Here is an 18,076-nt window from a genome sequence, read left to right as displayed (position 1 = left end):
TCAATCAAAACTGTGGGAATCTGATGACACAATATAATATGAGATATTCAATAACAAGAAATATTTTGTATAATTAACTTAATACATTATTGATTTGAACTAACTAGCCACTTTTTTCCACGCATGCATAAAAAAAAAATTATGTTCAGCTGACTTAAGTACTTAGGTACATATCAGCAATATAAGCTATATTTCCGTGAAGTTTTATTACTAGTTTTTAAATGAAACAGTAACTAAGTAAAATCAAAACTTCACACACAAATAAAAGAAATTACTTTCCACACATGAATAAAAATTGGACTATAAGTTATTCGGATAAATAGGCTGAATTACTACCAAGTTCCAACATAATCCATCCAGTAGTGTTAGCTTTAAAAATAATACACACACTCCTACAAACTTTCTTTAACAATAAAACTCGCAAAACCTTTTCCATGAACCCCAATAGTTACATTTAAACTACAATACACACCCAATTCAATCTTCAAGCAAAAAAAGCGAAAAAGTCAAAAACAGCAAAAAACTTACACGCTAACTGTACCAAGAAATTTCGAATCCGAATCAATAAGTATTAAATAGCTTCGCTAGACAGAGACCACGTCATACGAGAGACAGAGACGGGTATACGTCTGTCAGTTACGCCGTGAATGGTGGATTTGGTAAAATATGGTCAATCTATTTACCCTTTATGAAATTGTTATGTTCCGTTGTTGAGTGACAATTTGATTTTTGAGAGGTTTACCGACTGCCGGAGGAGAGGTTGTGTTTTACACGCTTTTTTTAACTTTAGTAAGTACGTTAAATATTTGGTTGTCATTTAACATCCTTGGCAGTCGTTACGGGTAGCCAGAAGCCAGTAAGTCTGACACCAGTCCACAGTGATTCACTCTAAGGCCATAAATCGAAAAATGTCATAGGCTTATCCCCATTAGATCTACTTACTAACTGATTAACAAGTAAAGAAGCTACCAAAAACTCTAAATACCCGTGTCATAAGGTCAACTTATTGACCACTTTTGTGCATCGGAAGTTGGCGCATCTCGAGTCTAATTATCGCAACGTGTGAGACATCAAAACTTAACACTTTGTTTTTGAGTGTCACTATTCCAAATCAAGTGTTTACGTATAGTGATAGTATGGAGGTCCAAGACCAAGGTATGTACTTCTATTATCAACTACTTTTTTATTTTTTTTAATGCGTTTAATATTTTTTTTTATTTTTTTATTGAAGGTAGCGTTTTTGTAGATTTGTTTGGTATACTTTGATTTCATTTGGACCTATAACTTTTTGCTGCTCAGTGCTGCACTTGAGGCAAATGTTTTTCGAATAAAGAGGATGTTCTTATAAAACCATATAAGTTTCATCTGCATCTTTCTGCCCCTTCTTGGGTTAAAGGAGTGTCAAAGTATGCATGTCCATAGTATTGAAAAAACTTTATATTTTAAGTTCAGCTTTCATGTTGTTTTAGGTAAAGTTTTCAAATGTTCTGTTTCGAGGACGACTATTTTTGACATTTGGCACTCTAAAGAGGGTAGTCCAAATGAAAAATGCAACATGTCCTGAATACTTTTACAGAAACATCGTGCCTTTCGGATGACATCGAAAATATCAAACTAGAGACTTTAAGTAATAAAATTATGAATGTACGTACACGAATTTCTCATTATTGGGCAATATCAAATCGTAGTAGATCTAAGTTTATAGAGAGAATATTCAGATTGGCTGAACGTAGTTGAAAATATTGATGTAGAGCGAATTGAGTTACATGTATCTCAGAAGTCTGACAAAGTTGAACAGGTTTACGAAAGTTCCCTGTCAAAAACAAAAGGTGTACTATCAAAAATTGTACTAGATTTGTTATCTGGTTGTAGTAAATACATTTGAGCTTGAATGTATTCTGGTATATTTTGTGTTTTGTGTGTATTTGCAAAAAAGGTTGTTCGTGTATTTTTGTTGTTTTATTTTATTCCTTTATGGTTGTTTTTAATATAAATAACCATTATTTATATAGATTTTTCATTAAAAGTCGCAGTATGACATGTTCTAGGTTTATCATCTAAAACAAAATTACTGCGAGTCATTTTTACACCTAAATAGTAATGATATATTTTTTAATGAATGTGGATATGTTTGTATAATTTTAATAATTTACACTTCTCTTAACATATTTCAACGTGTAAAATAAATTAATTAAAAGTATTTGTGAGTTTCGCATTTATGGCCGCCTTTGTATGGAGCGTGAATCACTGTGCAGTCTAACCAAGGGGAATTGGGTTGCAGTGGTAACTGGGTGGAGGAGATCAGATGGCAGTCACTCCTTGTGGCACACTGGTACTCAGCTGCATCCGGTTAGACTGGAAGCCGACACCAACATAGTTGGAAAAAGGCTCGGGAGATGATGATTATGTACACTAATTAAAATAAAACAGAACTACTTAAATATTTTAACGTCGATGACACAGTGTGCGGTCTTATCATTAAAAGCGATATTTTACAGACAACCTTTGATTATAACCTGTAATTCCCGGGCACTGTAATTCAATTGAAAAAAAAAGGAGTCTAGGTGTATATCCGTGCCAAATTTCATCTGAATAGGTACAGCCGTTTACGTGTGATTGCGTCACACAGATATGGTAACTTTCACATCCATACTAATATTGTAAAGCTGTAAGTTTCTTTTTGCTTTTCTTGAACGCTCTAATCACAGGAACCACTGAACCGATTTGAATAATTATTACAGTGTTAGATAGCCCATTTATCGAGGAAGGCTATAGGCAAATTTTTATCCGGGTGTGCGAAATAGTTCCCACGGTATACACAGATGAAACCACAGGCGGAAACTAGTTTGTAACCTATTGGAAGTTTGGTTTTTTAAGGTTCCGTATCCAAAGGGTAAAACGGGACCCTATTGTTTTCGCTCCTCTGTCCGTCCGTCTGTCTCTCACCAGGCTGTATCTCTTGAACCGTGATAGTTGGAAAACTAAAATTCTCACAGATGATGTATTTTTGTTGCCGCTATAACAACAAATACTGAAAACTAGAATTGAATGAATATTTTGGGGGTCTAAATAAAACAAACGTGAATTTTTTGTCCGTTTTATAAATAATGGTACGAAACGGAACCCTTCGTGCGCGAGTGCGACTCGCACTTGGCCGGTTTTTTTTCTTTCGTTTTTACTATCACAGTGAAAGGTGAATGAACTAGGTTTCGATGAAATTCGGTACGAACACGTCCCGAGGGAACCACTTCCTGTATCCGGGTAAAAAAACGATCCTATTTCTTTCCTAGGATAACAACAAACAGAAATAAGTAAATAATCGAATTAATTAGGAGGTATTTCTCAAAAGCAAGACCTTGTCTATCTTGTACTCATTTTTGAACTTTTAAAAATTTAAGAAGACGACTATAATCTAGATTTTCTTGGAAAGACCACTACGAAATGACGTACTTACGTACTTTTATTTTTCAAAACTATATACATAAATAAAATTGGAGTCTGTCTGTTATAGTTAAATAACAGTTTTTTTTTATTATCATAAGTGCTGTTTGCCTGCAGTTTCTTATCTTTGTAATGGCTGAACCGATTTTGTACTTTCGCTGTCCAATAGCTCAGGAAACAAGGATTTACTTAGGCTACTTATTATCCAGGTGCGTGAATAAGTTCCAAGATGAAACCACGGGGAACAGCTAGTCAAGAAATAAAATAAAAATCAATACCCCAGAGCCTTTATTATTTATTACACCTAGGTACTCTAAAAATAATTTTAACTTAGAGTACTTACTTAAAGTAAATAAAATCAAATATTTTAACCTTTGGCATATAATGCGAGTAGCTAGGTAGAGTGCGAGGGAGACAGACATAGCGGCGTCTCGCTCGCACTTCAGGCTTTAACAGTGTACGACCGTGAACCAATGTTTGGTTCAGGGCTGGCAATAGTTACCCGACTGGTAAAAAGGTGGTATTATGTTTTTAATTTTGGACTTTACATCTATGGTAACATAATAGAGGTAAAAAAATTGTCAGAAACTACGGAACTGATTTGTAAAATTCTTTCACTGTTGGAAAGCTACACTCTTCCCGAGTAACATAGGCTATATTTTATCCCGGTACAGGCAGTAGTTAGAAAGAAAGGTGTGAATATTTATTATTTACGCATTCTCAGCCTAATTCGTTTAAGAAATGAAACGAAAATAAAATTATTTTGTTATCACGTTGATACATTGATGAAGTAGTTAATTGACTGGAGTTTTATCGTTCATTTACTTTTATTTAAATTATGCTTGCACTGAAAGCCACGTCAAGGTTTTTTGTTGATTAAAAAACTGAAATACTAAACAATCAATTATGTACTGTATTTGATGTAGTTTTCCTGGTAATCTGAATAGTTTGTTTGAACGCGGTAATCTCAGAAACCAGTCAACAGTTTTGAAAAATAGGTAGGCACAGTGTTAGGCCATTTTTAATTGTATAAGTATCCACGCTACCCGTACCGGGATAAAATATTCATTATAATTTTATTTTCTCCACAAATGAATTCATAGTATTTTACAAAAAGTTACTGCTAAAAAGGTTGGTTTATTGATTCAACACTTTTCCCGGAACTGCACCAACTCATCTTGATTTTTGTAAAGCTTTATCGCGGTATTAAAAAGCGGTAAAGTGCATGTCGGACCATCTATACTATACTAATATAATAGAGAGGAAACATTTTTTTTGTCTGTACCCTAAAAGCTCCGAAACTACAGAACCTATTTGACAAATTCTTTCACTGTTGGGGCGCTACACTCTTCCCGAGTAACATAGGGTATATTTTATCCCGGTGCGGGCAGTAGCTCCCACGGGACGCGGGTGAAACCGCGAGGAAAACGGCTATTACTCTAGAATTAGAATGTACCTATAAGACATAGATTTAGAAAATAATATACTTTAAAACCAGTCTTCTGGGCACGTTTCCGGAGGACAGTGATGCGGAGGAATACTTCGACGCCTAATCGATGTTCTTTGTTTTTATGTTTCGTATTAGTATTTTCTTTAATTTGCTTGATGTAGCTATATCTTGGACGATCCCTTCCTCTCTTTCCTTCGACCTTCCCTTCCACGATGTTTTTGATAAAATCGTCGTGACGTATAAGGAAGTTCAGGAGTTGGCGCTAGATAGGTGTAAATGGAAGGAGCTGCACCGACAAGAGTTGGGCTCTTAAATTAATGAGATGATTAGTATTTTATTTTTAGTTCTGTATAAAGATGAGTAGTTTATGTTTGTAAATATAGTACTTTAACACCTCTTTCTTTTCGTGAAGTTGGTGAAAAATTAAAATGGCGTCTGTGTCAGCCCTATAGCGAAACCCTATTCTCTAATGTAACACCCGTATATTGGTTTAGGGATCGCTGGCCAGCACTCCTCAAACTTTGTACAAACAAACATTATTATATTGATCATATTTAAAACAAGTTTCCCGATTTTTTCATTTAGTATCCCAATATGTATCTCTTGATCTGGTTACTAGAAATACAATTTTGATACCAGCCCCCGGATACAAGTGTGTAATGTCAAATTCCTATCTCTATTAAGCAAAATAATAGATAGATATGAAATTGGGAACGGGCGTTAGCAAAAAAAGAAACAAAAATAACTGTAAAAATGTTTTTTTCATTAAGCATCTGTGGACTTATGTGACGTTTGGTAATGATAGTGATGGGCACATACTTTTTAAAATGCGTAAAAATTTTATCGATAAAAATGAATTACTAGCAATTTATTTGGCGTATTTAATGTTATTTGGTTAATTGTTTTTTAGTCTTAGTTTTTTTTTGTAAATATAGTCAAATGAGTTTGTCTTGTAAATATCTACGTAATTATATATTTTTTTAATATTTATTTAAGTAAGATTTTTGTTGCCTTCGATTTCCGCATTTCATTCTACTCAGCTTACCGCATTTCATAGTTTGAAATTTGGTGGTGTGAATTTATTGTTTTTTTTTTTTAACAAATTTTAAGTTTTTCTTAGTTTAACAGATTGAGGATCACCTCTATCCCCCGCAGGTACAAGCTACAGCTTAACGTTACATTTGTGTACAAAATAATGACGCCGGGGACTCAGCAGTGACACTCAAACTTTTCAAATATTCTCCGCTTTTCACTTTTTTAAGTTTATTCATTGTTGGTTTACGATGACATTTTTATTTTATTTCAAAGATCAACGTGCTGGTTGTTTTAAATGTGGATCGGGATTTTTTTGATACACATTTATTTATGGATACCTACATGGATGTTTTTTTCCTCAATCATACTTTCATTTGAACATCCTTGGCACTACTTGGCGGTCGTTACGGGTAGTCAGAAGTCTGACAACCAGTCTTACCAACGGGTATTGGGTTGTCCGGGTAACTGGGTTGAGGAAACTAGACGGGCAGTCGCTCCTTGTGGCACACTGGTACTCAGCTGCACCCGGTTAGACTGGAAGCCGACCCCAACATAGTTGGGAAAAGGCTAGCATGATGATGACACACATAGGACCGATATATTTTACCCGTTTACGGGAAGTAATTCCTCTATTTAAGTAAAACTGCAAGCGGAAGCTAGTAAAAGATATATACATAATTAAAATTATCCGTGAGTAGATTAATAGATAAGTTTACTGTTTACTTACATAATAAAATAAAAATATGAACTCTGCATCTAAGTTTACTGACTTCCTGACTGGTAGGTATTAAGTTTAGATGAGAAAGTAACTTGCTTTTTTACTTTTTTTATTCATATTGGTAGACGGATTAAGATGAGAAGTAACTAATTGATATAGATAGAATTAATCTTTATATGCGAAAGTAGATGTTGTTTTTTTTGTTACGTTTTCAGGCTAAAACGGCTGGTATCCTAGACGGAAGTAGGTCACATTTTATCCAGTTGAGAAGATCGCCGACCAAATCTAGTAAGTGGATGGCTCAATATGCAAAATAAACGACAGTTGTAGATCAAAAATATTTAAGCATGATCCTTTTCATAGATTTGTTAGTTTATTTTTGTTTCAATTAATTCCATTCACTAACAAAGCGCTGTTACACTAATGAATAGACAAAAGGATTGTATGGAAGCGATGAGAACAGAGAGCGAAAAGAGGACAGAAGTGCAATTCTCTATAGTTCTCTCTTTCACACTAGAATCAGAGTGATATTATTAGTATGAATGAAGATATCATAATAATGCTGGCAAATATAGAACGGGGGACTTTTCAACCCTTTTATTCGTGGTTACAAAAAAAAGAAATGATGATGATAATCATATTGCGAAAGGCCAAATAAATGAGAATGTGAATGAGTTTATGTTTTTTACTTTTATAACCTGGAAACGGCTGAACTAATCTTGATGATACTTATCAGCAATACAGCTAATTCATTAGAAAACATATACCTCGGCTAGTTTTCGACAGGGTGTATAAGGTACTCCTCTCGGAGGGCGGTTGAAACTGCTTTAAAAGGATAATAAGGGTTTATAAAATACTCCTGTAAACTGATATTAGCCAGAAGCGAGCGGTCTCAGCAATTAGTGGGCACAATTAACCCTGAGCCGCAATTATCAGGAAGTATAGAAGAACTACTCCTGGGGAAGTCCTACAGCTATTTATATTCTGCCGCATTAAAATGATAAGATTTAAGTATTTTTTACTGATATCATGATATGTTGAGATGAGTTTATTTATTAAGATTTCAAACTAAAGTGACTGAACTGATTGAGATAAAATTTAGCACGGCGATTGATGGCCCCGGCTCCTTTTTTTTTATCGACGTAAAATCATCAAATGACCCCTCCCGCTGTGGGTTAGCAGCGGTGAGGGAGTGTCAGACTCTTACTGACCAAAATCGTCGTGTTCCGTCATAGGCCTTTTATGTACCAAGGCCGCGGTATCTCTTTCGAACAACCCGCAGCCCAAATGGCCCCGGCTCCTTAGACGGAGATAGGCTACTTTTTACTGGGGTGTAGGACAAGGTTCACATAATCATGGGAAAAATCTCTCAATCCTTCCTGTGGCAACAGTTGGACGATAAAAAGGCTAATGATGATGATGGGTAAAATCTAGTCCTATACATAAAAGCTATGTCTGTACGTTTTTCATGTTTGTGTTAAAGTATGTAATCCATTACTTTTGGTTACTTTAACGAAGAAAAATACCTTAATAGCAACCAGTAATTATTGTAACGTCCTTAGTTTTGTTTATAACTAAGTCCAGTAGAGCTAGGTTTTCATCAATGTCGCCCACATATTATGATTAATACGTCCACGTCATCGCCAGTGTGTCTGTCGTGTGTTGCCAATTTTGTGAGCTGCAACTGTTCTTAAATGTTTTTTCTTTCCGTAAAAAAAGGCTAAAGCTGGGACCCTACTACTTCTCATTTACTTACTAGTAAGACTTGGCTGTCCATTAGTCCATCACCAGTAAGTATCACAAGAACGATGATAGACAGTTAAAATTGTCACAGATGATGTATTTGTTGTAACTATAACAACAAATACACAGAAAACTATGTACACTAAACTCCCACGTCATTTTTTTGTTCGTTCTATAGGTAGCACTTGGCCGTTTTTTTCGTGTTTTTTTTGTTGCAACAGTTATGTGTTGTTCTACTGCCAACTTCCATGGATTAGGTATATTGTAATCTACACTTATTCTCAATAAATAAAGAGAAAACATTTTCTTGTTTGTTTGTAGCTAAACTACGAACTTATTTGAAAAAATATTTGGTACGCGAAATAATGTCCCAAGGACGCGGGTGAAACAGCAATAAACATCTAGTTAACAATAATTATACATACAGTACTTTATGTAGGTATCTAGAATACTCTTAACGCGATATCTTGGACATTAAAACGTTAGGTATTTCGTGATTGAAGTAAAAATAACATTTTTGCGCCATATTTTGCAATAGTTATCAAACTGCTATCATTAATTAGGAGGTATTTACTTTTGAATTACTTAAAGATGCTATTAGTTAAAAATACTGTATTAAACCAACTTAAAAAATGAGGTACTCAGTCTGTAATCTATGATTGTGCGCGATTACCTGACAAAACGAACTTCTACCCACGGTTTCACCCTTGACCACGGAAAAGAATCCATGGTACCTATATCCAAGCCAAACCTCATCAAAAGTAGGTAAGCTATTAAGCTTCATAAATAAAAAAAAACAGAATAAAGTCACACAAAAATATTTTTTTATCGTTGAGTAGAAACCTGTAAAATGTAGCTTTTGACTGCTTTTTTTTTTCAAAATATAACACGGCACAGCTGTTACCAGACCAGTTTGGTTCAGTCTACAATTTAAACATAAGTATTGTATTACACGTTATCAGAGTTATTACGAATGGAGCCAATTAAGGTCATTTCTGGCATACAGTAGCATCAGTTTAACTGTTTCTAATTTGGTAACAAATATTTTACAAGAAAACCTATTATTACAGCTAAACTAGTTTGTTTATTTATTTTTAACTGACTTCCCAAAAGAAGGCTCTCGACTTGACGTATGTATTTATTTTCAACTAGCTGTTTCCCGTGGGTTTACTCACTTGCCGGGGGATTCTCTTCTGGTTCGAGGATAAAATATGTATAGCTGATGTCACTCGTGGATAGTCTGGTTTACCAATAGTGAAAGAGATTTTCAAATCGGTTCTGTAGTTTTTCTCTTTATTATATTAGTATACATGTTTTTTTTTTCCGGAGGTATGCGTTAAAATTGCGTACTGCAGTAAAAAAATGGTTCATAATGGCCGAGATAGTGACGTTCTTCGTCAATACATCGATGGCTTTATTATATCGATATTTAAACAAAATAAAAATTACTTTTTTAGCATAAAAGATTTCCATTTCGTTTCAGTTAATTGGCAACACAATACCGCAGTAATTCGCGTAATTACAAACCTAATTAAACCATCGTTATCTTGCTTTAATAACATGTTAAAACTTCAGAATTATTGATTGAATGACGTAAAGTTTTGTCAAAATTTTATTTTTAAAAACATCTGCTTAGATACGTAATAATTTATGCAAAATTAGGAATCATAATGAGTTTCAAAAACGACTGGATTATATCAATCTAGGCGTTTTCTCGTGGTTTCACCCATGTTCCGTGGGAACTACTGCCCGTACCGGGATAAAATATAGCCTATGTTACTCGGGAAGAATGTAGCTATCCAACAGTGAAAGATTTTTTCAAATCGTTTCATTCGTTTCGGAGTCTCTACGCTATAAACAAACAAATATTTCCTCTTTATTATATTACTACAGAACGTATTACACTTTGTTTCGTAAGAACTGTCAACTTTAAACTGATAACGACTTGTGCAATCAATTTTAATCTTTATCACTTCAACGTAAAGACGTTATTAGTTTGTAACGAATAAACCGTTACGTAAATAAACTGAGATACAGTTTCTATTTTTTGTTGCTAAGGTTAAATTTAACTAATACTGCAATGCGGTTCCGCTTGCACTATTTTTTTGTACAAACCACAGAGATATTTTTCAGCGCAATAATAATATTGGTAGCACTTTTATCTTCTAGTAACATAAACACGACGTACGGCCGTTCCCTATATTTTATCTATCTGTTGATTTGCTTAATAGAGATAGAATTTTGATGTTAGCTTCATACAAGTAATGTCATTAGTATCTTTAGTGAGCAAAACAAAAGATGATATGAGAATGAAATATTGGAAAGGCTGTAAGTCTGTCTGTTTGTTAATAGTCAGGTAGATTGAAATCTAAGGATAGTTTTAATAGTAAATACCTAGTATAGAAAAATAATCAGATTACTGTTTTCAATTGACATCCAGTGTAAAGATAAACACCAAATTGAAAAAACATCATTACTTTGATAAGATTTTCTGAAAAACAGATAACAGATTATCATAATCCTTTACTAATACATATATAGTAAAATGGAAATAATGTCTCTCTGTTCAGTTGAAAGTCACCAAATTGGAGCTATATTTTTGACCAATTTAAGGTGCTCAGTTTGTGCTTTGACATATGTATTTTTGTGCGCGATTATCTCAGGTTTGGCTGAACTTCCTAGATGCGGTTTTAAGCAATGTATTTGCAGCGTTAGGTTTTAGGTGCCTCTATTATAAGTCGTTTTTTTGTAAAACTGTTTTTGATGAGTAATTATTGAAGCAGTGTTCAGAAAAAAAACAAGTGCCAGCAAACGCTAGCTAATGCCACTGACAAACAAAGCAACAAACCCCGCCACATGGCCAAACAAAAAGAAGCCTCCTCAACAGTTTATTTAACGTAACAATAGCTCAATAAATTTAACTAAACGCCAGTAAACCAGTCGCAGAGTGAGACAGTGAGATACGCTGCATTTTATTATTAGATGCTCTAATTTAGAGTTTATGGGTCGTCGATTACTTGGAGCTATTCTCGCTGTGCGTTGGCGGATGTGTTCAAAATGGACAAAAATGTCCACATTTGTGTACTATGTAACATCTTTACTAATAAAACAAAGAGGCAAATTTTTGTTCGTTTGTTCCAAGAAATCTTAGAAAGTACTGAACTGAATTGAGAAATTCTTTCGCTGTTGTAAAGCTACACTCTTCCCGAGTAACATAGGCTATATTTTATCCCGGTACGGGCAGTAGTTTGCACGGGACGCGGGTGAATACGAAAACGGCTAGTAAGCAAGGAAAACAAATTAGATAACAAAAGAATAAGTTTTTTTTTTGTGAAGTTGGCTGATGATAAAAGATTTATTTTTATTTCTAGTTAACCTACACAGATTATTTTGTACAACAGTGACTAATTTAATAAGGAAAAATAACGCAAATATCGTGTTGTGATGTTTTAATACAAAATTACGTTAAACAAACAAACAAACAATACCAAAGAAGTAAACAAAAATAGCCCATTTAAAGTTAAGCAAAACTAACCCTTATTCCTAAGTATTGATTTGAAGATAATACGTAGGTACATCTAGTAGAGTAAAAACGCCTACTTTGCGTACGTGACACTTATAATGTATATGTATACAAAAACAGACAATCTGACGTTAAAACTTTATTTAGACAGCAATTTAAATATTCAACACGAGATGACCTACTCAGCTGTACAAAAATACATATAACGCAGTCGGCCGCACAAAAATAAACACAATTACGAATTTGTATAAACTAACATCTTAAATAAATTATAAAACTTTTTACGAAACAAAACCGACTTTTACAGGTAATATTCTTCTCGTTAATCTGCAAAAACACTATGTCGAAAACCGCATCAAAATCGGCTCAGCCAAACGTGAGATAATCGCGCACAAACATACATAGGTACTTACGTAAACAAACATAGGTAGGTACAGGATAAACTGAGCACCTTCTTTTTTTGAAGTCGGTTAAAAATGATAAGTAATATTACATGAGTCATCGGTAAATACCAGCTTACATTACATACCTAATGGATCTTTGTAATTATAATTTAATTAAGTATAATTCAAAGGCAAATAATTAAAATAAATTAATAGTACACACTAAGTGACTTAAAAAAAGACTAATCGACAATACAAAAGTAATAAAATTACCTACAAAATGAAAAAAATCATAAAAATGTCGAAACTTAATTGAAATTTCGAAACGTCGATATCGACAATTGTATTATTGCGCCACATCACTAGTGGTTGGTGATATGGCGGACCGAGGCATACGGACCGATTAATAACTAATAATAATATTTGCTTTACTACCTGATAATCTAATGATTTTACTAAATAAATAATCATTATTAACCGAATTAAAAAAAAAGGGTGTTCTCAATTCGTCAGGATCTATTTTTTTTACTAATTTTTATGTATGTTCACCGAATATTCAAAAATGCCTTGTCAGATTTGCGAAATATATTTTTTTTTATTATAAAAAAAACGCGCTCAGTAAGAACTCTTCCTAAGAATAAGACAATGGATGACGTCACTTCTCTCGAAGCATTTTGACTGCCAATAATTATTATTACCTACCAAGACATAAAATAGGAGACTTAATTACACATACATTAGTTCAAATCAATCATTCGTAATGAAACAATCAAATTATGCAAATTAAGTAAATAAAAATAAAAAAGAATTCATTCTTCTATTGGGTATCGACTCGCGTGTTTGCTTTTTAAATCACAGACAATAAAGAGGTAAAGGTATAAAAAATCATACAGCCATACCTTGAAAGAAGGTTTATCCATTTTTACAATCCGATACACAAAGGATAATCTGTATCACATCACTGACACACACTTTTCTATTGAAAACAATTTTAAAACAATGACGATATTAAATGCATTCCTATTTTAACGTCACTTTACACATTGCACTTATATTAACACAACACAGAGTCTTTATTTTCACTAAACTAACTAATATTTTTAGTAACAACCCCGAACTACCTATTCATTTAATATTTACAAAAAAACACAATCAGTAATTTCCGATTTTCGAACACGTCCGTAACGAATCACCGATCGTGATAAACCGAGATAAATATTACACAAAAATTTTACAATAATTATTACTTATTGATAATTTAACTATGACTTTTAGCTTTGAACACTTCACACCATCCTTTTGGTGGCTATTTAAGTAGGAATTTGAGGAATAGCACTGTGATTGACGGTGATATTAAGTAGAATGTTTTGGTAATTATAAATATAAGTGGACAATAAAACAATATGGCGTATATCGAGTGAATACGAGCGCGCGTCGAGCACGCGGCCACGTCGGTACGCGGCCTCGGCGTATCTGTGTGTTCCGATGCTCTTACCCGCTCACACGTTCACGGCAGGGCTGTGAGAAGTCATTTTTAATTTTAATAATATTTTATTTTGGAAATAATTGAACATTATGTACATTTTGGAATACATACAGGTATGAAACTTTCTGGTTATTTTGTTTTGAAAGTAAGATCATTCAAAAACATTCAAATTGATTAATTTTAAACTATTTATTTATAATAATCAAAGATTTTAAATAGGTATTGCAGTACAGATACAGACAGAGTTTAATTCAATGAATTACTGTTAAATAAAAGTTGCTATTTCTATTTTAAGGTTTATAAACCAAAAAATTCGATATCCGAATTGAGAACCTACTCCTTTTGTTAGAAGTTGGTTAATAAAAAAATATAGGCATATTGATAATTTAACACTTTGATTATATGCGATGCATGATTTATAGTTCTTTAATATCTAAATACTTCTAATGCCAAAATTTTCAAATAATACCACTTTTTGAGTCGTATACGGTCATTATTTCAAGAATTTCACAAGTCTACTAAATTGTATAACTTTTAAATAACAACAATAATATTATTGACTTCCAAACATTACTTAAATCATATTTTACATTAATAAAACATAAAAATAACGAAATCTGACAGTTTTTCACGAAAATAATATAAAATATTAAAGCCAAAAACCGCGAGGCAGCCCTACACCCCTACAGAGAGACTCACTCACACTAGCGCACCGGTTTCTATACATATTTTTTACGTAAATAAAGATTGTCATAGTACAAGTAAGGGAAACAGATTGTTGACATAAATTATTTTTTGGAACAATTTTTGGTGAGATATTAAATAAGATATTTTTGTTTCTTTAAATTGCTACCTTTTTCTTTAGTACGAAATGAAACAATATGGTATTTTGTAAAAATACGGATTATGTAGATTAGTTGTATCAAAATCAATGAAAAATGAGGAAGATGAAGTGAAAAGTACAAAATAATTTTATTATGAGGTTCAAACTATCTCAATAATTGAAACTATGTAGCTAGGAATATTATAAGTAGCTTAGAATTAAAATTGTTTTGTTTGTCCGACTATTTAAAAATATTTGTATTCTATCTTTTCCCTGAATTGTTTACGAGTTTCCATAAATGCTTTTATTTAACTGCTGCAATAACATTTTTATTTATTCCACATTCACCAAATAAATATAAATAACGCATAAAAAATCTCACGAATTGAGAACCTCCTTCTTTTTATGAAATCGCTAAGAAATATTTTTCATAATATTTCATCTGCCAGCGTTACATATACTACATTCTCATATTATAGACTGTCCGGTATTTTAGTTAATTTATTTTTAGCTTAGCCTATGGATTTCCGCAAAATGCCATTGAAGTGCACACGGACTACGATTTCTAATCCATTTACTATTAAATACAAACAATTAACGAAGATATTGAAACATTATTATCAATTTTACTGTCAAGAAAACAAAATTTGATGCAAAATTTCAATATGGCTGCGCCGATTCCAAATTCAAATAGCTTCGGATTTTCGAATCGAAAGTTAGGTTTTGAATGTTGGTATCATGTTAGGTGGAAACGGAAAATAAGTTGACATTTTGATTTTCGATTGAATAACTTTGTAGGTGTTTGACCTATATCAAGGTCGTTTCTAGACTGTATGTAAATAAATGACGAATTCAAAATATAACTCTAAAGTAAAAAATAAAACGCCATTTTTTGCGTATTTTTAACTATTCTGGACATTTACGTGCATACAGCTCTCGTCATTTGCCTTAACCGGTGTGAAGTTGGTTACTTTTGATTGCAAAACAAGCAAAATGTATATCATTTGTATCAAAAGGCTGATTTAACAGGACAAAAGAAGAACTGTAGAGTATCCTACTAATATTATAAACGCGAAAGTTTGTATGTATGGATGTATGGATGTTTGTTACTCTTTCACGCAAAAACTACTGAATGGATTTTAATGAAACTTTACAATATATAGCTTATACATCAGAATAACACATAGGCTACAATTTGTAAACATATTGTTCGAAATACTAAACCTGCGCAGACGAAGTCGCGGGCACCAGCTAGTTTTTCATACATTTTGACTACCATAACGTCCATAACCTCGAAAACAGTAATTTATCGATTAACTAGCCGTTTTCTCGCGGTTTCACCCGTGTCCCGCGGGAACTACTGTCCGTACCTACCGGGATAAAATATAGCCTATGTTACTCGTGAAGAGTGTAGCTTTCCAACAGTGGAAGAATTTTTCAATAGTTTCGGTGCCTTTAAGGTTCAAAAAAGTTATAATTTACCTACTATAGTTTATTTGGTTCATTGACAGCGTTTTGTGTCGGCACCGAAATTCAAAATGGCGGCGATTGTTTTCCGTTTGAGTGTAAACAACTCTTGTAAACAATGCCTATATAATGATTGGTATGGTGGCTTGGAGAAAGGTAAACAAAAAATTGTCATTATTACCTGCAATTATATTATGCAATAGGTGTCTACTTATGGTTTTTTCAAAGTCAAAGAGCTTTATTCTGTGTTCATAGGTTAAAAAGGTTTCTTATGTCACCTGGATGAAGTCGTCACCTGGATGTGCCCGCGCACGGTCGAATATAGGTCTCCCCACCTATTAACGCGACAATGTCTGCGAAGACGTTAAAATGTGTGAATTGCAATATTGTGATTTGTGAACTTTTGTCTTTCATCCAAAATAAAATAGACGTGATGGACAATGAGAGCCTTATAAGGATTTGTGATACCGCCTTCACGGTGGAAGAAGTGGACAGTGCTAAGGAGTTGCTGTTTAGTTCAATTAAAACGGACAAGAAGAAAGTGAATAGACGCAAAGAAGGGAAAAAAGTGAGAGACCTGGAGGATATTATATGTATCTTTAAAGTGACAGAGCCAGATCTTATACCAATCTTCGTTGCCCGTGACTTGCAAAAATTACCGCCAGTTACATTTGATCATGTGGATGTGACCAAATTATTAAAAGATCTGTTGATAATGCGTGGAGAAATCAATGAAATAAAAAGTAATTATGCAACAGTCGCTCAACTAGACGAATTGAAGCTAGAATTGGAATCAAATATGCCAAGGTCATCATTACTGTCGCGCAATATTAATGCGAAGAAAAGAGGAGGGTATTTGCTTGACAGTGGGCCGGTAGGATTATCACCGGCGGCGCCTGTGTACGGCGACGGTAACTCGATCATGACGTGTGCGAGTCCAGAGCGCGAGCGCACTGTGTCACCAAAGTATCGTTCTCTCGCTTGCACGCACACTGAGGCGATCACAACGGGTGCGCCTGCACCGATTAACTCGACACTATTGGAAAACAAAATGTTGTCCGAGTCAGCTGTTTGTCCTGCAGAAAACTGTCAATTAAAAATGTCTACTATGGCGGAGGTCGCAAGGAATGGTGAATGGAAAACGCCTAAAACCCAACAAATGAGTGGACCTTAGTGCAAAAGAGGCGGTCTAAAAACCGTTTTACGAGTAAAACGGGCAAAGCGACCACAGATGTGGCGGAGAAATTTAAAGCAGCGGATGTCAAAATTCCTTTGTTTATATCGAACGTAAACAAGGACGTAGCGATAGATGACATATGCAAATATATTAAAAATAAAACAACGGAGACCGTCTCGCTTGAGAAAATAACAATGAAAAGGGAAAACCATACAATGCCTTTAAACTGATTGTTAACAAAAACAAACTGGATGTGTTCCTAGATGACCAGATATGGCCAGACGGCGTGACTTTTAGGCGTTTTATTCATTTCAAGAATAGAAGGGAAGACAAAAATGATTCAATTTTTGGAAGTGAGGCAATTACAAAATCAAATAATGGATAGTAGTTCAAAAATGAACATAATAACATTCAATTGCAAAAATATCAAAAGGTCGGTGAACTGTGTACGTTCACTGTGCAAAACAGCTGATGTTGTTTTGCTGCAAGAAACATGGCTATACCCACATGATTTAACCTTTCTTGATAGTGTACATCAGGAATTCAATTACACGGGAAAGTCATCAGTGGACACGTCAGCTGGCATGTGTAAAGGGAGGCCCTACGGAGGGCTTGCCATACTATGGCGTAAAACTGCATTTAGCTACGTGAGTGAGGTACAATGTGTCAGTGACCGTATATGTGCAGTGAATATAGTAGTGAACAACAGATGTTTTTTGGTTATAAACATGTATATGCCGACGGATTGTCGTGAAAATCTACCACTTTTTACGGAGTGCCTTAGCGAGATGTATTCTATTATTCAAAGTAATAATGCTGAAGCAGTGTAT

General features: G+C 34.0%; 1 protein-coding gene across 1 annotated transcript in view; it reads right to left on the bottom strand.

The window, feature by feature from the left end:
* The window catches only part of LOC110383551 (AT-rich interactive domain-containing protein 5B), a 71,846-nt gene extending 58,081 nt beyond the window's left edge, over positions 1-13,765 (bottom strand). The window contains exon 1 of the mRNA XM_064043090.1: positions 13,193-13,765. Coding sequence (XP_063899160.1) covers positions 13,193-13,213 — 21 coding nt within the window. The 5' untranslated portion in view covers positions 13,214-13,765. The remainder of the gene's footprint in view (positions 1-13,192) is intronic.
* Positions 13,766-18,076: the final 4,311 nt, after the last annotated feature.

This window comes from Helicoverpa armigera, chromosome 30 (genome assembly GCF_030705265.1).
Source record: "Helicoverpa armigera isolate CAAS_96S chromosome 30, ASM3070526v1, whole genome shotgun sequence".
Lineage (NCBI taxonomy): Eukaryota > Metazoa > Arthropoda > Insecta > Lepidoptera > Noctuidae > Helicoverpa > Helicoverpa armigera.
The sequence above is the reverse complement of the archived record's forward strand: the minus strand, read 5'-3'. Positions and strand labels throughout refer to the sequence as shown.